The following is a 22,745-nucleotide window of genomic DNA, read 5'->3' as shown; positions in this document are numbered from 1 at the left end:
GTCCTCTGGCTCCCAGGCTGTGGGTGACAGGTGAAGTGACCCTTAGACTACAGGGTTGTCCCTGCTCACCTTCTTGTCACTCAACAGAACAATGGGTGGTGTGAGAGGGGCTCCGACTGGCACACAACTGGCTGGCTTTCTGTAATTATATCCACATTCTAAGCAAATTGTTATGTATTCTGTGTTCTGGGGACATATGTTATGGCTGAAGCCCAAACTGTGGCTAATCTTAATATTAGAGCCAGATAAATCTGTTTCGAATCCATAACATTTAACATTTGCCAGAGTAGATTTGTTCATCAACTGGGCTTAAAGAGGTATAATTCACACATGTGCAGTATTACTAAATGCTGAAATTTAATGATTTAAATGTACCAGCAACTGTTGCATAGTGGTTGTTACAGCAGAATTTAACGTTGGCCAGAGCCTCCCTGGCCCATGTCACGTTTACACCAAGAGAAGAGGGAAATTCTGGCATCCCCTTGGGGTGGGGGTCACACCCCCTTCAGCTTTTACCACATGGTACTCCACGGCACGAGAGGGCACTCTTGGTGGCCCAGCATGCTGAGGTGGTATGGACGGCCGCTGACTGGGAGTGAGGGGCCTGTGGAGGCCTCTGAGCCCCTGTTCTTAGGTCACTCATGACCAGGGCCCCTCCTGGTGAGTCCTCCCAGACTGTCATCAGGCCAGAGGCCGAGGCAAGTGCACGAAAGAAGGATGGGTCCCAGATCACCAAGAGTCAGCACTTAAGACATAAAAAAAAAAAGGAGTAAACAATAATTTTAATCATATAAAAGCTGCACCAAAGAGTAGTTCATGGAACTGATAGGACCTCAGTCAGCGTTCTTCCTCTGCCTGCGCCTGGAGCCCCAGGGCCCAGGACCAGACCAACCCATGAAGAAGTCTGGGTTGGCACCAAATCCAGGGCTTGGCTGTTCCTCCACGACTCGCTGGTGGGCAATGACTGAAGTGAGGGGCACCTCTGACACGGTCTCAGGGCTGGCTGGCTCCTCCACTGTGCAGTCCCATGGCCTGTCGGCCGACTGCACACCTACAACTGAACGTGCTGGAGCCAAGTCCATGTGCCACCAAGACTCCTTCCCACTTGTTGTGAAGAGAACCCTGGAGGCCAGAAGGACCCAGGTGTGGCTGCAGGGCTCCGGGCTTGGGAGCCTCTGGCTTCTGATCTTGAGAAGGTGGGAGTGGGTGCGCGGAGCCCAGTCTGTCACCCCACCTCTCTGCCCCACAGTACGGCTGGGAGCAGCTCTGCCCGGCCCCAGTGGCACACCTCACAGGCTGCCGATGTTGGGGAAGCTCTTCAGCTTCTCAGGAAAGTCGTCCTTGTATAGCACAGGGTCAGCCCGGTGCTCCACCACCTTGAGGGGCATCGTTCCAAAGACAGAAGCAAACTTGTTGATGCACTCGGACCTGTGGGAGCGGGGCAAAGGGGGTGGGGAAGGTAAATGTTTGAGAGACTGAGAGGTGACAGCAAAATACATCGTGTTCCCATCAACAAGAGAAACTCAGCCTGCAGCCAGGCTCAGGGGAAGATGGAGAGGTAGGGATCAAGGAGGAGCTGGGGGTCCAGGTTCAGTTGGGGGGGGGGAGAAAGTGAAAGGATGCGGTTGGAGGCTGTTCTACAGGTCAGGATCTCTCCCCCTCCCCCTCAAATTCCAGTCATTCTTCCAGCTCAGCACTGGCAGGCCTCAGACCCAGGTGGATTAGCTGCCAACAGACCTTAACCCCATCTCTGCCAGCTAAGGAGGGTGGGAAGGAAAGCGACTTGGATCTGAGCTCGGCTTAGTAAAGTTTAAAGGGCAGGAGAAGGGTCTTACCCATGTGGCAGTGGGCAGCGAGGGAAGATGGGCAGCGAACCTCAATTTCAAACAAGGAACACTTGGTTCATTGAGCAGCACTCATGCAGGGCCTGCACGTGGCCATCTCCAGGAAGCACCAGGCACCTGCACAAGCTCCTCTGACAAGCGGAGCTCACACGGGTCTGCTTGCCTAATTTGTGTGATTTTAGTCACCCTTGCCAACTTGGGACAACAGCTCCTGCTGGAGGTGCTGGAGGTGCTGGAGGAGAGGCATCTCCTAGCTCCAACCCCGCCTGGAGCTGGTCAGCAACCCTCAGAGAGGACTGGGCCAGGCGTATTTTAGGGACGATGCAGGTCAATCAGGTCAACTGAGTGTGGCGGCTGGGCAAGAAGCAAGGTCAGCACCAGACTGGAGTGGAGCCAGGCTTGGGGAAGCCGTGTCTGCAGTCAGGGGACCTCAGGGATGGCATCAGGTGGCAGGTCCTCGGCTCTGGAGAGCTGCAGCAGGAACTGGCCAACTGCCCACCAGGCGGACTTGGCACAATCTCTTTGTCCTTAGAGAGGTACAACCGAAAACCTGGCTTCCTGTTATTTTAATCAACAAGTTTGCATGGATGAGCTTGGCTTCAGAAGGAAACCATTAATAAAGAAGATTGCTGTTACTGTTTTTTCCCCTTGTCATTATGTTTCTGAAACATCTGAACCATTTCACTTGGAGCTTTCAGCTAACGTGCCCTCATGCCCACTGACACCACAAGTAGCTGGATTCGTCATCTGCACTGTTAAATAACTTGCCAGGCTAACAGTGCTTCCAGTTCTCCTCGTAACAGGGGTGTGATGGCCTCTCGTTCCCATTTTCCCTGGGGGAGACTGAGACATGGAGAAGCTAAGTAACATGTCGACAGGTCCAAAAACCTAGAAGAGCCATGAGCCAAACCCAGGCATTCTGGCTCCTGAGGCTAAAGTCTTAATTATGATCTCATACAAATGTATCTACTAGTGTAATTCCAGGGTCCAAAGGAAGGAGCTGGAAGTTAAGAGTCAGTTGAGAGTCTACTCCTGGCCATAGATATCTCTAGATTCCTTAAAGTATCCCTCCCCATCCCTCTCCCTTGCCCAGGGACTGGGTTTATATTATCCTAAGGTGATGGATTAAGAAAATAAGGCTAAGTAACTTGCCCAAGGACCCAGAGCTAGAAAGTGGTAGAACTGGGCAGAACCTGGCTCTTGGCATCAGACTCCACCATAACTTGCTAGTATCTGAGTTTCCTTCCTGAGACTCGGGAGGTGGGGGGCAGGTAGCATCCAGACCCAGGGAAGAATTGCTGGGGAGAGTGAAGACTCTAGGTGATGTGGTTCAAGCGCTGGACAATAGTTTCCCTCTCTTCAAACCACAGGGTCAAAGCAGTGGCCAACCAAGTCAAATCTCTACAGGTTTTACTTTCTGACAGTACTTCTGTCTGTAAACAGGAAAGATTCTTCCAGTTTCCAGGTGCTGCGCACACAGGCTCTGGCCAGCCCAGCCTGGCCGCGCCCAGCATGGATACCCCTGGCTCTTGGCTGAGGGTGGCACTTTATGGCCCAGGGAGAGTATTAACAGCAAGGTGTCCTCTGTAACCAGATCTTCCAGCAGTGCATGGGCCGTGGCGATATGCCCTGGGGCTCAGGCCAGCCTGAACCGCTGCCAGATACCCTGGCTAACCCCGCTCTGAAGGCGCTTCCTCCTTGCACACAGCCTGGCACAGGGGGGCGGGTACAGGCCCTTCCCCAGCCGGCTGCTTTCCATCCAGGAGGTTTGGGGCAGGGAACAGCAGGCAGGCGAGCCTGGCTGAGTGACTGGGGTGGGGAGGTTGGGTTACCCTGGTTTCCTGCTGCTTTCCCATCAAGTGTGCTCGCTCAGAACTGCCAGTCTCTGGCTGGGCAGTGCTGCAGTGTCCGGGAGGAAAGGTCCACGGGCTTTTCCTAAAGCACATCCCATCACCTAGAGTGACCAGGAGCCTTCAGGACCAGTGCAGGGAAATGGGGTGGAAACTCACACTGCCAGGCCCTGGGCTACAGGAGCTCTATCCCAGCGCCTGACATACTGCCGGGTACTAAGATGCTCATAAATATTTGCTGAACCTGGGAATGGGCCCTGGGATTTGGTACATATTAACATCCCCATCTCAATAGACAAAGAGATTGAAATTCAGATAAGATAAGCCAATCTAATGAGTGACAAGCTCACACTCTGAACAAAGATTGATCTGAATCAAAATACTATGTTTTCTTAAATGAATGCTTTCTGTCTGCCGAGTAAACCTGCTCGTGGTAAAGTTACTAGGCAAATGAACCACTATAAATTCTTCTGATTCTTGAAGAGATAGTTGATTCTGGAAATAGATGCTGGGTAGTAAAAAACTACTCTCCTACACAACTGAGATTTCAGATCCAGGCGCCCAAATATAAGGTCAGAGGCTGGTAAGTGCTACCACTTCTGCTGGTTTGTGTAAATGTGTATTCTGCAAAGGGAAATATTAAAACTAAAACAAGTGAACAATTCTGCAGTTGTAACTCTCGCTCCTAGGCTACCCAAGATGGCTTAAATCATGTCTTTCTCTCTCCCAATATGAATGTTTTTTTTTTTGTTTGTTTTTTTTTTTGGTGCTGGATATTGAACCCAGGGGCTCAGGCATCCTAGGCTGGCAACGCTACCACTGAGCTATACCGTAGTCCTCAGTACCTTATTAATAATCCAGTGCCTCAATCTATTTTTTGAGGGGTGCTGGATTTTTGAGCCCAGGGATACTTTACCACTGAATTACATCCCCAGCCCTTTTTATTTTTTTACTATGAGACAGCTCAATAAATTGCTGAGGCTGTCCCTGAACTTGGAATCCTCCTGCCTCAGCCTCCCGAGTTGCTGGGATTACAGGTGTGCACCACCACGATTGGCCCAGGGCCTCAATCTGTAACCACAAAACATTTTGCTGATTTATTTGTCTACTCCCTATTAAATCTCTCAAAAGCATCGCCTCCCTGCCTAACTCCTCTCTCACCAGCTCAGGCTCTGAGCCTTGTCTGCATCACTCTCTGACAGTATTTTTTAAGGTCACCAATAACCACCCTGTGCCAAGACCTGCTCTGCGCGACCCTTGCTCCCTCCTTGTTTTGGCACCGCCTGCCTGCAGGCCTCTCTGACAGCTGCTGCTTGTTTCCAGTTACGCCTTCGGTCTCCTAAATGTGAGGATATCCCAGAGTCTGTCTTGGCTTTTCTTTAGTCGGCTGTGGTTCCTGAGCAGAAGACAGACTCAGTTCAAACACCTTTCTGCAGTCTGTTTCCATGTTTCTAACTGCCTGGTCACTGTTCTAGATCTCCACACAGAGGGCAAGGCCTCAGAATCGCCCTCCTTATTCTCCAATTTCACCCAGGCTAACCCTCTAGTGTGCCCTAACAGTGCCCCTTTCCTCCACTACACTGTGCACACTGTTAAAGGTACTGCACCTTTTTTTACTCCAAATCTAAGTAATCTGCTGACTCCTTGTCTGTACCCTCTCCATACCTGTACATTTGGAAACCACATTCGGGCACCTCTTCCTTTTCTTGAGAGTTAATTTGTTAACTTTCTTTCCACATTCAGATTAGTTCAAGGTTTCTAACAACTTGTCTTCTTTCTACAATTTTATCATTTTTCATCCCATCTTAGACACTACTTACAAATTAATCTCAAAGCAAATTTTTTTTTTTTTTTTTGTGGTACTAGGCATTGAATCCAGGAAGTCTTTTTCCACTGAGCCACACCCCCAGCTCTTTATTTTGAGACAGGTCTTGCTAAGTTACCCAGGCTGGCCTTGAATTTGAGTCCTTTCTTCTTCAGGAGTTGCTGGGATTATAGGTGTGTGCCACCATACCCAGCTTCAAAGCCATTCTTTGATCAAGTTAGTCAACAGATCAAAAACCCTGGGTGAAAAAAAAAAAACAACAAAAAACAGCCATAGTGGCAATCTCGGCAACTCAGGAGTCTAAGGCAGGAGGATAGCTGGATAGCTGGATCAAGGCCAGCCTCAGCAATTTAGGAGGCCCTGATCAACTTAGTGAGACCTTGTCTCAAAATAAAAAATAAAATGGGCTGGGGATATGGCTCAGGGGTTAAGTACTCCTGAATTCAATCTCTGAGTAAAACAAACAAACAAACAAAAACCCCCAACAAGCCCTGGGTGACTTACAGAGTTACCAGAGCCTGAAGGAAAATTCTGAGCTCCTTGAGTGATGGTTCAAAGGGCCTTGCACTCGACACCAACAGGCCAGAATTCTGGCTCTGGCCAAATGGAACTTCACCATGCCTGCCAAATGAACTTGAACTTGTGGATCAGGCATCCTTGGCCCCTCTCCTTACCTTGCCCAGTTCCATTGATTGGGATCCTAGAGATTTTTGAAGGTCTCCATCAGGTGTCACCTCCTTTACAAAGCTACTCTGAATCATTAACCCAGCAAGGAGTCGACCCTCTGAGCCTCCCTCAGGGCACTTATCACAGGTCATCTGGGATCACGATGGCCTGTGTGTCTGGATAGGCCTGTGCTTTCCCAGGTGTCTTCTAGAGAGCAGGCGTCACCGGCTGTTCCTCTGCTCAGGGACCTGAGTGCGCACTGAACTGGACTTGCTCTCGGTGCCTTTCTCACTTTGTCTTTTAAGCCTCTTGGCATTTGTTGTGGCCTCAGGGTGCAGGGAAGAGCTGAGGAGCCTCAGCATGAGCTTCAAGGCCATCGTCAGGTCAACCCTCCTCCCGTCACTTCCTTCCCTTGTGTCCCCACCATCTAACCCAATCACCACTGGGCTTAATGTGCTGAATCTCCTCAAACAGAGAATAGATGGTTTCCAAAGCAACTTCACGTGCTCCAGAAGAACCACTAATGGGGCCTTTTCCAATTGGGCTACGGCTGGCTCTTAATGTCATGACCCTTACCTGTGACACTTAGATTACCAGTGACGATAATCCCCAAACACAATAATGTACTATCTCACGCCAACAATTGGTAAGGGTAATTTCATCTAGGTAAGTCACAGATGATAGGATAAGGAGATTATTTGGAAAATCAGAACGAGTAAAGCATTATAAAAACATCAAAAGCTAAGGGAAAACCTGTACCACAAAATCCTACAGCTTGAGGGATCTATTGTGGCTCACGGTTTTCAGAAATATGCAATTCTGCAAGCAGATGCGCGTAAGATCTGTGGGAATTCAAGCCAGGTATCTCATTCCAAAAGGTCACTAGAACATTCTCTAAGTGCATTTTGGTCCCTTGACAATAGTGCCCTAACACGGCAAAGCCAGCTGCCACGAGTAAGGAGCTGCCTTTGGGAAGATTGAGATCTGATTCAGGCACTGTGAAGCTTGGGGACTTTGGGGGCACAGTGGGAATGTCAGGTCTAGTGTAAGGTTCTGAGGGTCTGAGGGAAAGACACATTTCCCACTGCTGGTGTCTTCACGTCCAGGATCACGTCCCACACAGGCGTGTGCTTGTAGAGTAATGGGAGGAACAGAAACAAAGGGACTCCTTCACAGCTGCCCTGGCTCTGGATCCTGCTCTTGGCAGGTGTTTTGGTAACATCAGCAAAGGTAATCTGTCTCTGGTGGGCTTGGCTTAATTCTTTCTAGTCAAGCTTCTACTATGACATGGAGATGCTACCCTGAGAAACAATCCAGTATTTCCTTGGAATTAACTAGCTTCCACTCAGTGACTGTAGACAGTTAACTGCTTAGGCCACATGGAGAATCTGGCTTCTGGAGCTTAGGGCCAGCTATATTTTTAAGACCCTTCCAGCCATTACAAATTGAGTGAGTAGCATTCCAAATTAATTCTTTGGGTGACCTGGGCTTGAACTAACCCAATTCCCACCGTGCCAAGGAGGTGACTATGGCTACCAGCTGCTGTCCTTATATCTCCAACAAAGTCCCATAAACAGGCCCAGGGCAGGAAATGGGGATCAGGGCTGGGGCAGACTTGCTTGAGGCTCACTCACCTCTCCACCATGTGTGTCTGGTCTAGAGAAAGCCCGTCAATGGCCGTGCACTCAGGACACTTGAACTTCTTTCGTGGGGTCACCTGACAGAGGAGCATAAAACATACCTGGCTTCAGTGCCACGGACTCTAAAAGTCAAGCTGAGACACCACTCTGCACACTTCCGGCTGTAAGCGGAGATGCTGCGCACGCACACGCACACCTCACCCTTCCTCCGCTCAGCTCGGGCTGGCTCAGCCAACAGAACTCACAAGGGCCCAATAAAAGAGGCTTGGAGGGCTTTTGCCTTCTATAACTGGGAAGAAGTGGTGATGACAAGCTCCTTAATTCCTGTTTAATGACTGTTTTCTCACTGCCAAGGTCCTTGTATAAACACCGTTTGTTCTTGCAGCCACACGGGCGATGAAATACAGCTTCCCATAACTTTCACCATAACCTCAGTTCCAACAGGCACTCTTTCTCCTTCTCTCAGCTAATGGCAGATGCTAGGAGCAGCACTGTACTCTGGAAGACACAGCTTATTTTGCAGTTCCCTTTAGTCACGAAAAAAATTCCAATCGTCCCTCCCCCCTGAATCCTTTTCCCTGACTGCCCCTCCACTTTCCCAAACCTTACACTTCCATCAAACTGAGGGAAGGACAGGAGCGCAAGAAGGCCAGCTAGCCAGGGCGAGGCTTAGGGGCAAGACACCTGTCCAGAGCTAGCAGCCACAGCCAACAGCATGGAAAACAAAGTTAGGGGTGGAAATTCACTTTCTTTAATTTCTCTTGCAGTTGGCTGTTCACTGAGTCATTTAGAGAGCTGGGGGACATGGAGGCCCTGGGGGAAGATGGCGACTTGTCCTCTTTCACGGGCTCCTCGCTTAATCATGTGCAATAGATGGAAATGCCACCCCAAGATTCCAGCATGAGCTCCTGTGGAATCTGGGCTCTCCAGGCAGACTCTGAGGGGAGTCTGCGCTGCCCACTTCTGGTATAATCCAGGAAGAAGAAAGGTCACGGTGATCCCACCCACACAGAGAAGGGGGCTTCCTCTACATATCTAGGTTCTGCTTTGAGCAAAGTCTGAGTTTTAGGCATAAATAGTTTTGTCATGTACAAGACTCCCTCAGAGGATCTTTATATATTCTCAGTTTTTAATGCGGGCAACATACTTTCAAAAGCTGGGAATGTTAGGACCACACAGCCTGGTCACTGTGCAAGTATCTGTGCCCCAGGGCCACAGTCTTATAGCTACAAGCACCTCTCAGGCTTGGTGGGTGGCGACTTGCCCAAGAAAGCACAGCAAGTGGGTGCAGGACCTCTTACCTTGATGACAGCCTTCCCCGTGACATTCGCCACCAGGAAGTTCATGGCTATATCTTCACAGTTCATGTGCGCATCAACCCAGTTCTTGATGTCCCCAGGCATTTTGTAGGTATACAGGTAATTAAAATACTGTCAGGTGGGAAGAAAAGAAGAAGGCATGCTGAAGCCTGTTCCCATGCAGCAGTGTTTGGAGGGGAAGCTCTGGGGGTGACAGGATCCTGAGAGCTCTGAGCCCATCAGTGGATTAGCCCACTAAGGCATTATTGGGAGGTGGTGAAAACTGCAGGAGGAGGGGGCCCATCGGGAGAAGCAGGTTGGGGTGTGCCCTGAAGGGACCATCTTGTCCACTCTCTCCCTCCCTCTCTCCATTTCCTGGCTGCCACCAGTGAGCTGCTTTCCTCCACCTCACCCTTCTGCCATGCCTCAGGCCCAAAGCCTGAGCAATGGAACTAGCCCATGTGGACTAAAACCTCTAAACCATGGGCCACATCCATCTTTCCTTCTCAGAGTTGTTTTTCTCAGGCATTTTGTCTCAGTGATGGAAGCTAATGCAGTGTGCATGGATAAGTAAATAAAAGGCAAGCTGAAACACATCCAGTGACAAGAGTGCTGCTCTCGAGGTGACATAATTAGGGTGACTGTTACTCATTATAGTGTTATAAATCTTAGTACTTTGTATAGGAGCATGTATTGTTTGTATAGTTAAAAAAATAATAAACTTATTTTAAAAGGAATATCACACAACATGGCTTTTCTAAGTCCTCTCAGTAGGATACTTTCCCTAAACCCAGCAGCAGGTATGAAAAAATCCATTGGGACAAATACAACAGGTGTCATTCCTCAGTTTTGTCAGAGGGGACCCAGTGACCCCAGCCTGCGCCCGCTCACCTTGTGATAAAAAGCTGCCCCAGTGAGCACCATGGAGACCTCGTTCGTCCACTCCGACTCGTACTTCCATTTATTCATCTCATGGTCCCAGAGATGCAGACGACCCGGGTAGCCCACCAGCCGGTCAGGAAATTCCCGCCAGACCTAGGGATGGAAGCGCATCACGTCACATCAATTCCCCTTCAGGAGAAAGCCGCTCAGTGCAGTTACCCAGTGGGTGGCAGCAGCCTCCCGAGGGCTGAGTCTTCACCAACTAAGAAGGGCAGAGTGGGCTTCGGAAGGCAGTCAGTCTTAACAGGTGCCCGTCCTTCTACCAAATTTCAAAGATAGCGGTTGATTCTGATTTCCTCCAAACTTCTTGATATGCTTGGAAATTTCAAGTGATGCGAAAGAAGAGCTTACTGAGTTTAGCCAACACGTGAATAATGAAATAGTTTTTTTTTTTTTGGTGGTACTAGGGATTGAATCCAGAGCTTCTCCAGAGCTCTACCGATAAGTTACATCCCACTTCTTTTCCTTTCTTTGTTGGGGAGTACCAGGGATTGAACCTGGGGACACTCAACCACTGAGCCACCTCCTCAGCCCTATTTTGTATTTTATTTAGAGGCAGGGCCTCACTGAGTTGCTTAGCACCTCACTTTTGCTGAGGCTGGCTTTGAACTTGCAATCCTCTTACCTCTGCCTCCCAAACTGCTAGGATTACAGGTGTGAGACACCACGCCTGGATTCTTTCCCTTTTTATTGTGAGAAAGGGCCTCTTTAAGTTGCTGAGGTTGGTCTTGAACTTGTGATCCTCTTGCCTCAGCCTCCCAAGTCACTGGGATTATAGGTGTGTGCCACCACATGTGGCCATTTTTAATGAATACACAAATGAAGAATAAATGGAACTCTGAAACTCAACTGCCCTGATTCGTGTTAAATTGGTGATTATGAAAAGTTCCAAAGTCTTCTTTTAAAAAGCATCTATTTTTCCTGAACACACCTTCATTCTTACATCCTAATAGAAGCCTAAAGTGTACAGGATTTGTCTGACTCCATACTCCGTAGCCCACTGAGAACACACCGTGGCTTCTCCATTGGGGGAGGGCCTGGGTGCCGTCTTGTTGGCTCACACACAACTTCACACACTGGGGATGAGGCACTGCCATACCTTCCCCCACCCCCCGTGTGATTATGTACAATAGTGTAACCTTTAAGAGAGAGAAGGGCCATTCGTGAGTGAGCCTTGACATTAGCTGGCCGTCCTGTGCCTCTTTTCACTCTCCTCTGCTGGTTTCGCAACCTGGAGCAGAATTCTAAGTAATGAGGCTCCTGAGGGTCCAAGCCCAGGCCCTGTTTTCTTCTCCATCTCTTTCTTTAAGGAACTGTGTCTAGTTTTCATCTCCTTAAATACCAACTCTAATCTGACGACCTCTAACTTTATGCCTAGCCAGGACACTCCTGAGCTAAACAACCCCTAATGAGCACCTCTGCCTGGACAAACAGGCACCCCCTCCCTACCATGTCTAAAATACACTCTGAATCTCACGTCCCTGACCGGTCACCCCCATGTCGCTACCTCAGTCAATGGTCCAGCCCACTGCTCCAGCCCAGGTGCTGGCATCGGCCTTTGCCCTCCCAGCCTCCCTCCCAGGCCATGGGCAAGTCCTGCTACTCTACTCTGACCACCTCTTACCATCCCCAACCACACCCTGGAGCTCCAACCACCACCATTTCTCCCTTGGACCCTGTGACAGTTTTCTTTCTACCTTGTCCCCTGGTTGCCACTCCTGCCCTTCCAGACCCTGGCGTGCACACACCTCTAGAAAGACCACCCACATCTAAGCGAACGTTAAGGTGCTCAGCACAGAGCGATCCGACCAGTGGTCTCTATTTTATTTTTTATAATTATTTTCATTGTATATTTACATATATATTTATGGAAGCCACAGGGTCTCAAGCCAGAGTAACTGGTGGCTTCCCGACTGCCACTCTGGAGGCAGAGACAGTGCGTGGTACCTCTCTTCCTTTTTCTTAGCTTCCTGGGGCTGTGGAAGCAAAGAAGCACACCCGCGGGGCTTGGAACACCAGGAGAAGAGAAGCTAAACTCCAGGTGCCACACAAGCCAGGTTCCTGCGGAGCCCGCCCTGCCGCCCTGGCACCCCAGGCTTGCACCCCAACACTCCAGCCCTGTTACCATGCGGCCAGCTTCCCCAGTGACACCAGGCACACTAGGTTGGGGCCCGCCCTGGACCTCATTTTAACTTGGTGACATCTGAGAAGTCACTATTTTCAAATAAAGTCACATTCTGAAGTGAAAGGGACACAATTCAACATATCTCTGAAAATCTTTAAGAAATGTCCCACCCTCAAACGAAGACAAGAAATGCCTTGCTACTGCACCCTTCCTGTGCTCTCTCACCATGTTCTCCCACACACCAGGTCTCTCTGCTCTGCCATCATGACTAGACCCCAAGCCCTCTGCACTGGCTACTTCTTCTGTCTGGAAGGCTCTCCCTGCTTTTCAAAAGCCTGGTTTCTAGCCAGGCACAGTGGTGCACACCAGTATTCCAGGCTACTCTGGAGGCCGAAGCAGGAGGATCACAAATTTGAGGCCAGCCTCAGCAATTTAGTGAGACACTGTCTCAAAATAAAAAAGGGGCTGGGGATGTGGCTCAGTGGTACAGCGCTCCTGGGTTCAATCCCCAGTATCGAAGGAAAAAGAAAAAGGCTGGCTCCCTCTCATCGGTCAGATCACCACTGCCAACTACCCCAAGGGGCTTCTTGGGCTTTCGCATCCAAGGCCCAAACCACCCACAACCAAACGCCCACTACACCCCCCGTTTTCAAGCCTTTGCTTTGCTTTACGGAACTTTCATTCTTGGCAGTTACTTCCATATTCATGAAGCACAGGCCTTCCACTTTCCTCAGGGAGGAGTCACACTGGACCAGGACAGACTGTCTTTATTTGCTGACGTATTCCAAGCACAAAGAACTGCCCTGCGTGTGACCATCTCCGCACACCTGCTGAGCACGCAGCAGGTGAGCAGGTAAGGAGCCCAGAGCAGAGAAGACACCCTCCCCTCTTCAGCTCTCCTAGCTCAGGACCCTGCGGCGGTTCGTGGTGGGCTGTGAGGAACACAGCAGTCCTCAGGCGGCTGTGCATCTCTGAGCGCTCTTCCAGGAGTGGGAGGGACACTTGCTGAGTCATTACACTGTCTCTGCCCAGTCCCCCCCCCACCGCCCCCGCTGACCCTGTCCCTGTTTACGAGCTGTCTGACTGGGGTCCTTGGGCATGGTCCGGCTGGTGAGAAAGCAGTTCACCTCTGGGCTCTCGGCTGCAGCCTCATTAACGCCGGGTGGTAACCAGCAGAGTTAATCGGCCACAGGCATCGTCCTAATAGCTGCAGACAAATGAACCCTTGTCAGACATTTCCTCAGATGTGTGCACTGCCGCCTTCCCTCCACTCCGGGTTTGTATTTCAGCAGATTAAAATAATATGATACTGCTAGAGTTTTATAGAGCCCAGAGCAGCAGCAGAGTTATGCGAGCCGTGACCGCTGCTGGGCCGGGGACTCCCCTGAAGGCCCTGCCAGCCCTTCCCGGGCATCGCACCCGGTGCTCCATGCACACCATGCCACGCTCACCATGGGGCCTCCGAGGGCCCAGGTCACGTGACTGACCCTGGGAGGGCAGGGTGGGGGCATGGGTGGCACACCCGTCAGGTTCTGCTCCCTGAAGGCAGCGCAGCCTACGCTCCATGCACAAGAAGCTCAGGTCATCTCCGTGAAGCCTCCTCTTTACCCTCGCCCCCGGGTGCCGCTACCATCCTTATGCCTCACCACCATCGTCACCACTGCTCAGCCTTAGGGTCACACGCAGTCAGACTGCAGTGAGGGACTCTCACTGTTGGCTGACTTCTCTGCAGAGGGACTTAATGTGGCGACGCTGGGTTACAGAGTGCCACACTCCAGCACTCGCAGCGGCATCAGAGGTGTCCTGAGGTTCAGATTCCTGGGGAGCCTGTGCGGTTCCTCCCGCGGGCCTCTGCCCTTGGCTCACTCCAGGCAGCTGGATCCAATCAGGACACCATCCTCGTCACCTCATCCATAACCCTGCCGCCGACTCCAGGATCACAATGGAGGGAAGCAGAGGGGAAGGGCCCTCTGTGCCGGCCAGCCTAGCGCAGCTCCCGTCATGTGCCCAGGAGCACTCCTCCCAGGCAGAGGGCAAGCCCCGCTCCACACCCGCCCGCCTTTCCTCCTACCCTGGGATGCTCTGGGGCCAGCCTCCTGCCATGGCAACACGGGCCCTGGGGAGCTGCGTGTGTCCCTGCAGTGTTGGCACCACAGTTCACATCACGGCCCTCAGGGACTCGCCAGCTGGACCGCTCAGTCCTCCAGCCGCAATGTCCTCGCCGTGTTTAGTCACATATGCCCTGGAAGCCAGACGCCGCCTGTTAGGGCAGATTCTAGGCCTCACTTAGGGGCGCAGCGATAATTTGGACAGACCTCACTTTGGGGCTGTCCCACACCTCTGTTCAGAAGCAGATCATAACCAGGGAACACCCGCCACTAGTTCTTTCCATTCTAACTTTTATAATCTTGGCCCCAAACACTTCTTATCTGATCAGGGAATTTTCGCCTTTCTAGGCTTCTAGCTGTGCTTACTTGGCCTTTCTGAAGTTCTTTTATAATAAATAAAACACCCTGCCCCCAACCCCTGAAGTCTTCTGTGGCTTCCCACTACTACAGGATCAAGCCAAGGTCTTCTCCCAGTTGAAAGCCCTCAGGAGGCCGCCCCATCTGACCCTCACATCCTATGGAAAGCGCACAGGGAACATGGGAAAGCAGCCCAGGACGCACTCTGCCAGGGACGAGCTGTGTGCTGGTCTCCTCAAGGCGCCTGCCTTCATCCTGCCACCGGTGACACTAGGGGCTGGGTTAGGAGGCCACTACTGTGCTTTTAGTGCTAGAGTCCTCATTTTCCTCCTGATGACCTGTTCCTGCGGAGCTAGGCCATCACCTATGTGTTTCAAGCCGTGGGTCTCTAGGTCGCCTGGCCTGCATCACTGACCTTGTCAACTGCCGTGCACATGAGGGTACATGACACACGGTCCTCACAGAGCCACCTGGAGCTGCATCTTAAACGGGGTGTGTGCAGACCACAGTGAGCTCCAGACATAGGCTGGGGAGGGGAAGGCGCAGCAGCAGGTGGTGTCCATCTGGGACGTGCAGTCATGAAACCACTGGTCAGCACCAGGGAGTCAGCCCCTCTGCAGCGGCCCCTGCAGTCATCATACTTTCAAAGGTACTGTCCCTCAGGGAGACTCTGCCAGGTGGGAGGGATGGCAAAGGGTCAGGACTCTTGAGCCAAGAGATGGGCTGAGGAGTGGCAGGGGAAACGGACCACCAGACCCAAGGTGTGCCCCTGGCAGCGATGTTGTTTTGTCAGCCCCTGACCATCCGTGTGGCTCAGCCCCCGGGGTCACATGCGTGGGTCCACCAAGGCAGAGGCGCAAGGAACCCAAAGCGTGCACATGGCTCTGCACGAGGAGCCTCTTCCCTTGAGCTCCGCGTCCTGTGAGCTGCCCAGATGGGGAAGGGTGTCTGGCTGGCTTCCAATTCCAAGCTGGTTTCCACAGCAGAGTTGGTTATAAGATTTGCCCTCAGCCCTCTGGGAACAAAGCTCACCTTTCACACTTGGAATTTCCTGAAAAGGCAGCGGATGGGGGCTGGCTGGCTTGGTTCTCAGCGCATGCTCAGTAGTACACTGGAAGGTGGAGGCTTTCATCAAGGGGTGCTCTGCAGAAAGTTCAAGAACCTTGGTTCACACTGGGACCCAATTAATGAATGCTGATGTGAGACACTAGAGCAGGGGAGCCCAGGAGCTGTCACCCCGAGTTCCCTAATTTTGATAAATACATGTGCGAACTGTACTGTTTTGAGATCTACCTGCGGGGCGCTTCAGTCTGCCTGCGAGGCTTTCTTGACTCGGAGCAGGGTTCTGCTTCGAATAAGCCAAACAGGAAATCCAGTAACACAGGGAGGCTTCTGGGGCCTGACAGCGGCCCTGCTGGCTCAGCGCAGCTGCAGGGAAAGCCTGGTGCTGGGCGCACGATGCCCAGTCCTTTCAAGTTCTTTCTTGAGGTCAGAGGCATCAATGAGGCCCAAAGGGCAGACTGGGCTGGGCCACTTGACAGAGGAATGTGCATGAGGACATCTTCCAGGGGCCACCACTGTTGGGAAGACACTCCTGGAGAACTGGCCTTGAGACACTTGCCTTGTCCTTGCAGCTGCACCAGCTTGCCAGGTGGTCTGACCATGGCCCTCTGTGGACAGCAACAGAAGGCACATGCGTGCAGGGTGAGCTGCCGGCCCCGCCCAGGCCCTCTCGGAGCCAGAGACCACTCAGTCCGGTTCCTCCCTGCAGAGACACAAAGACTGAGGCCTGGAGGGGAGATGCTGTGCTAGGTAGGCCGCCAGGTCGGCCTGAACTGGACCTAACCCTGTCCAGTCCTGCCCACGAAGACCTGACTCCACCCCACCTTGACTCTAAGAGGATCTCACCTCCTGGAGTCTGGTCTCTCACCTGTAAAAGGAAGAGGTTAGAGCAAGGTACCGCATGTTCAGCGCCAGGGGCTTCCGCTCTGTGGTGCCAGTGGCAGATTGGGTGTAGGAGTCACACTGCCCCCGGAACAACCAGGTTGAGAAACGTGGGGCAGCAAGACAGGCCGGAGAACAAGACAAGACCCTCTGCGCCGCTGAAGATGTGACTCAGTGGGAGAGGGCGTTAGCATATGTAAGGCCCTGGGCTCCAAAGAAAAGGTTGAATGATAAACCCTGTGTCCCTTGCTCTAAAGCCCCAAGCTCTAAAGCCGAAGGCTCCTTGTGAACACGGTTCCCATTTAGCAAAAAAAGCCACATGCTCATACCATTAAGAGAAGCAACTCCCATCAGCTGTGTGGCCTGCTGGTGCGTTGCTGCGTGACATCAGAAAGCCTCTGGACCCTTGGAATCTGGGAGGCTCTGGGGCAGGGAAGGAAAAGCAAGCCCACAGCAGCTGAGTGAAAGATGAAACCCAACCACTCTTCTTCATGAGGCTATGAATCTCTCAGGAGACAACAGGAGGAGGTGCGTGTGACGGGGCGGGAGGAGAAGAGACGGGTCAGGCGCAGGTCAAGGTTTTGCTGATTTGGTGCTCCTTAAGGCCCCCTACACGCCACATCATTTTTATTTCCATAACCTCAGCTCCAGGGTGGGTGGTGCTATTTCGAAGTCTGCTCTCAGGAGACTGTTTGGTGAAGTTAAAGGAGAAACAGCGACAGGGAGCTAAGTTGCTCTTCTCCTAAGTCCTGCTCAGCGAGCAGAAACTGCTTTGAAATTTCCAGTTGATTTTGTTGAGGTTCAGTTTAAATGACAGAGATGAAGGTACCAGTTGTGTCTGGCAAGGAGGAAGTTGATTCTCCTCTTGGAAGCAGCTGCCCCAGCAACTTGTCACTATGTCAGGGATGCTACCCTAAACTGGCCAGGCCCCTCGGGTTCCTCGGGTTCCTCGGGTTCCGAGACAAGAAGAACACTGACCACAAACACTGCAGTCCCGAGACGACAGAGGTTCCGAAACAGTTCACGAGGTTGTGTGTCCTGGTGCCCAACCTGTGTGCTTACTACACCTCAGAACCTCTTGGTGGAGGACCAAGCAGCAGAAAGATGCTTTCAAATTACTAATTCATATTCCACCTATTTCCAAATGATGACTTTGGGTAGCTTGTGAAACCTGCAAAGCTAGAATAAAGCCTGAACTGTCACAACTGATATTCTCCATAGCATTAAAAAAAAAAAAAATCCAGAGATATTCCCCCGTCTTCAAAACATTAAGCCTGGCTGGGCACAGTGGGGCACGCCTGTCATCCCACTGGCTCTGGAGGCTGAAGTAGGAGAATTGACAGTTTAAAGCCAGCCTCAGCAATGGTGAGGCACTAGGCAACTTGGTTGAGACCCTGTCTCTAAATAAAACACAAAATAGGGCTGGGGATGTGGCTCCGTGGTTGAGTGCCCCTGAGTTCAATCCCTGGTATCCTGGCCCCAAAATTAAAGCTAATAACAAGTTCTAGAAAGACAATCCAATAGCCAGCTAAAGTCACTGTTTAGGTATGAAGAGACTTGAGTATTACTATTTTATTAATTCATTTATGCAGATGCTTATTGAGCTCCTATTATTCTTTTAATGAAACATCTTATTTTGAGATAACATGCAGTTCTAAGGAATAATGCAACAGTCCTATGTCTCTTTTACCCAGTCTCCCCAGGGTAACAACTCACAGAATTCTAGGATGCTATCAACCTGGAGTCAACCCAGGTGCAAAGGTCTCTCCACCAGCACAGAGGTCCCCCTATCAAGCCATTCTTTTGGTACTGGGAATTGATCTCAGGCACTTTTATTGAGCCCCAGTCCTTTTTTCATTTTTTATTTTCAGACAGGGTCTTGTCAAGTTGCTTAGGGCCTTGCTAAGTTGCTGAGGCTGGCCCTAAAGTTGCGATCCTCCTGCCTCAGCCTCCCAAGTTGTAGGGATTATAAGTGTGTGCCACTACAACGAGCCCTCTGCAGATCTTTTAGAACACAACTACCACCCCAACCCCTGGCAACCCCTCATGTCAACAATCGTGTCATTTCATGAGGGTTGGAAAGAGAACCATGGAGTATGTCACCTTTTGGGAATGGCTTTTTTCCACTCAGCACAGTTCTCTGGAGATGCAGCCAAGCTGTGTTATGTATCTGATGTCTATGTCCCTTCACTATAAGTAGTGTTCAATGGTATGCACTCACCACAGTTTGTTTAACCACTCCACCGCTCAAGGACATCTGAGCTGAGAAATGGTTTTGGTGGTTACAAATAAAGCTGGTACAAACATTCACATGTAAGTTTTTGTGTGAGCATAAATTTCCATTCCTCTGGGATAATGCCCAAGTGTGCAACTTCTGGGTCCTGAGGTAGCTGTATGCTCAGTTGTACAAGAAACCACCCAACTGACTTCCCGAGTGGCTGGACCACTTCACATGCTCCGCAGCAATGCAGGAGGGAGGGCTCTGGTTTCTCTGTGTCCTCACCAACATTTGCTGTTGTCATTATTTTTTATTTTAGCCATTGTGATAGGTGTGTAGTGATCTCACTGCGGTTTGATTTTGTATTTTCCTGCTGGCTTAAAGCACTCAACATCTTTCGTGGGCTTATCCGCCATCTGTATATCCTCTTCAGTGACAAGTCTGTTCATATGCTTGGCCCATTTTCCAACTGGACTGTTCAGAGAGTTCCTTACATATTCTAGATATTTAGTCCCTTGTTGGATATGTGGTTTGCAAATATTTTCTCCCAGTATGCAGGTTTTTTTTTTTCATCCTCTTTGAAGGTCTTTTGCAAAAGAGGTCCAATTTATCAATTTCTCCTTTTATGGATCATGTTTTAAGAACTCTCCACCTACTCCCAGACCTTGAAGATTTTATCCTTTTTTTTTTTTTTTCTAAAGGCTTTATGGTTTTCTGTTCTACATTTAAGACTGACTTCCTTTCAGCTAATTTTTGTACAGGGTGTAAGGTTTAGGTCGAACTTTTGCATATGCATTTCCAATTTTCTAGCACATTTGCTGAAAAGGCTATCCTTCCTCCACTGAACTGCATTTGTACCTTTCATTTAAAACCAGCTTTCCCAATTACGTTTAGGACACAAAAGCCCTAAAAGTGTCTCGAGCTGCATAGGACTGCTGTACTGTTTCTTATAACTGCATGTGAATTCACAGTTATCTCAAAATAAGTGTCTTGTGGTTCAGGGAGTGGGTAAAACATTAAAGCATGCCCCCTAACCAGGGGCTAGCAATTTAGAAAAGCCAGTGGCATAGGAAACAAGGAAAGAACAGAAAGTGGGGGTCAGGGGAAAGGCCAAGTGGAGGCAGAGGGCAGGAAGGGCCAGGTGGGCAGCAGCAACAGGAAGAGAGCTACGCGGGTTTTAAAGGAAGAAAGAAAAAGAAAGTTCAGTTACAAAGTTAGGACTGAGATCCTCACTGCTCCCAACCAGGTGAGTGATCAGAACAAGATTACCTTTGCTGTCTGGTGAGCTAGGAGTATAAGACCAGACTTCCATGATTACAGAATATGGGGTCATCAAACTTTGAGCAATTCCTTGTAATTTACTCACAGTATACTGACAAATAAATTCCAAGTCCACACCTTGAACTCACTCACTCAGGGTTCACAGCGCCTCTGCTATGTGCCAACCAGCTTCAGGCACAGAGCAGCAAATGAGGCAGGCACCATCCCTGTTGCAAGGAGCAGACTACAGCTGAGCTTTTCAGTCAAGCCCAGTTCTCTGCTGTGGACGTGACTGGTGGCCCTGGCTGTGAGAAGGTGGCCTCTTCCTTCCTTCTCCAGAGCAAGGTGTCAACATATGATTGTGACCTCCACTTAACCCTCAAATCTTCAGCTCGACCCAAAGACCAATTGGGAACCTAGAAATACTACTTGTAAAGGCTGCCAAGTCCTGATCTAAACCAGCCAACGGACAGCGCAGTACACTGCACTCATGATTGATGTGAACCCCAGGCACCAATTTCAAGCACCAAGAAATAAATATGATCTGAGAGGTGAGCATAAATATCACACTGGCCAGTTCATCTTGCTTTCTAGAGACTCATTTCACAGTTGTGACATCTCTAAGGTCAGGTCTGCTCTGAGCCTTTAGAAGTTTTCTTCCCTCTTATTCCTCCCCAGTGCAGACCCACTCCATACAGAGCGACGGCAATCACCAACCGCCGCCAGCTCAGGTGGTTGCAGCAGTAGTGCCATCTTGCAATGGATGACACGGCTGTCCTCTCAAGGCTATAGGCACTGCCCTCCTGAGGGAGCTGGGCAGTTCAGGGCCCCGGAGCTGCTGTGGCTTTTGTCTCCCTGGCCTTCTCCCGCGTCCTGCCCACGCACCTCCGTTAAGCATCTCTATCACAATCAGGGCAGATAAGTAGTCCACGAAGATAAATCCCCCATGCCCTGAAACGACAGGCCAAATTCTGTAACAGCCGAAGTTCTTGGTAATCAATCCCAAAGAGACAACAGGCAGCTTTGGAACAATAACTCTCAAACATGTGGATCCTCTCAGGGTTGGAATATCTCTGCAGACATCTCCTTTCTGGCAAGAAGAGGGAAAGCACACATATAACCATCCAGGGAACTGATGCCTCTTTAAAATAACCTGAGCATTGCTTCTTGAGGCACAAAAGCCACGGGGCCCTGATGGTGTGGGGGACAGGAAGGTGGTGAGGCCAGGGGTGGCCACAGAGGGTCGGGGTGCAGCAGTTGAGAGCTCCTTGTCGCAGCCCCGCTGGCACAGTGCTGGCTCCCACGGGAAACCCTCTATGGCCAACCCGCCTGGCTCGGCTGGGAATCTGCGAGGAGGCGCCTTAGATGAGGACCAGAGCTGACGTGCATGCCCTCCTCTTTGGGACAAGGGTCCGCCAGTTTCATGTGTGATGTTTCATTAATGGCTATGTCAACAAATTCTGAACTTGCTGTTTTAATTTGCTCAGTGGGGAAGAAAAAAGTGCCACTCACTGCAATTCCCAACTGGGTGCCTTCTGAAACGGTCAGATGTTATTTCAGTGTTCAGCATACATATTCCATTTCCTTCCCTTAATATTTGTTTGACTTGCTCTCCGGTGGCCGGGGTGCTTTCGAATGGCTCCAAGAGGTCAAACTCACTGCAGCTTCTCTCAGCACCTCTGAGGCTTCTGGCCCGACTCGGGATCTTCTGTCAGCAGCACTCCTGCCGCGGTGGGGCACACGCGGCTGCCCCTCCCCGGCCGTGGGTCTCGGGGTGTAAATCAACGCGAGCTGAAGATGGGACACCCAGCACAGGTCATTCAGCTCCACAAGCTGCACCCGGGGAGCGGGAGTGGCATGGCAACACGAGGGCAGTGGTTCTCCAGGGAAGAGCGACTTGCCTTTGCCCACGCTTCCTGCGTCTTCTTCAGGAAGTGCTCCCTGTCTCACAGGTGGGGACATTGCAGAAATGAGCCCCTGGCCACTGTCTCTTCTAAGGACAAGAGTCTCTGCAATGGCAACTCTCTGGGTACTTTAGAAAATCGAAATCAGAAGTAAGAGACAGACAGATGCCCTTTTCAGTACTGTACGATGTCATGTCCAGACTCAGGAAGGGGACTCGGGGAACCGCCATTCACTCAAACAGACCTTCGGACTGAGAGAGCTCACAGCCGTTAACTTCAGATACTTAACAAAGAGGGCAAACCACGATGCCCGAGTATTTCTAGTTTTATAAAAGCTCACTTTTGGTAAAATGGATCCATCTACACTGTAAAGCTCTAGAGTCAAACCCCGCACAGGGCTGATGGGGACTGCTGCAGCAAGGTCTGACGACACATGCAGAACCAACCTGGCCCCAGGAGGCATGTGGTGCTGCTGGCTCCTGCAGCGACAGCCCATCACCCAGGAAGAGAAGGAAGGCCCTGAGCTCCAACCTGCCCCCTCACTCCCAGGCCAGGCCGGAGAGGGCTCAACCAGCTGAGCTGGCTGGGGTGGTGCTGCTTCTCCCTGAAGCCTGAAGTGCTCCCGATGACCAGGGCGTCCAGCCTCTGCAGGCACAGGCCCTGTTCTTGGGTATAGGGTCCCTTTTCATCAGTCTCGCTATGTGACGCAGGAAGCCTGGGCAAAGGCGAGTAGCTCTTTCCTGAGGACCACTGCCCTGGGTGTC

The 22,745-nt window shown here is 50.9% G+C and overlaps 1 protein-coding gene across 1 annotated transcript in view; it reads right to left on the bottom strand.

Annotated features, from left to right (window-relative positions):
* Positions 1-761: 761 nt before the first annotated feature.
* The window catches only part of Ext2 (exostosin glycosyltransferase 2), a 143,260-nt gene continuing 121,276 nt past the window's right edge, over positions 762-22,745 (bottom strand). The window contains exons 11-14 of the mRNA XM_076847075.1: positions 10,015-10,158; positions 9,127-9,255; positions 7,820-7,902; positions 762-1,428 (exon numbers count right to left, since the gene is read on the bottom strand). Coding sequence (XP_076703190.1) covers positions 1,290-1,428; positions 7,820-7,902; positions 9,127-9,255; positions 10,015-10,158 — 495 coding nt within the window. The 3' untranslated portion in view covers positions 762-1,289. The remainder of the gene's footprint in view (positions 1,429-7,819; positions 7,903-9,126; positions 9,256-10,014; positions 10,159-22,745) is intronic.

This window comes from Callospermophilus lateralis, chromosome 2 (genome assembly GCF_048772815.1).
Source record: "Callospermophilus lateralis isolate mCalLat2 chromosome 2, mCalLat2.hap1, whole genome shotgun sequence".
NCBI lineage: Eukaryota > Metazoa > Chordata > Mammalia > Rodentia > Sciuridae > Callospermophilus > Callospermophilus lateralis.
The sequence above is the reverse complement of the archived record's forward strand: the minus strand, read 5'-3'. Positions and strand labels throughout refer to the sequence as shown.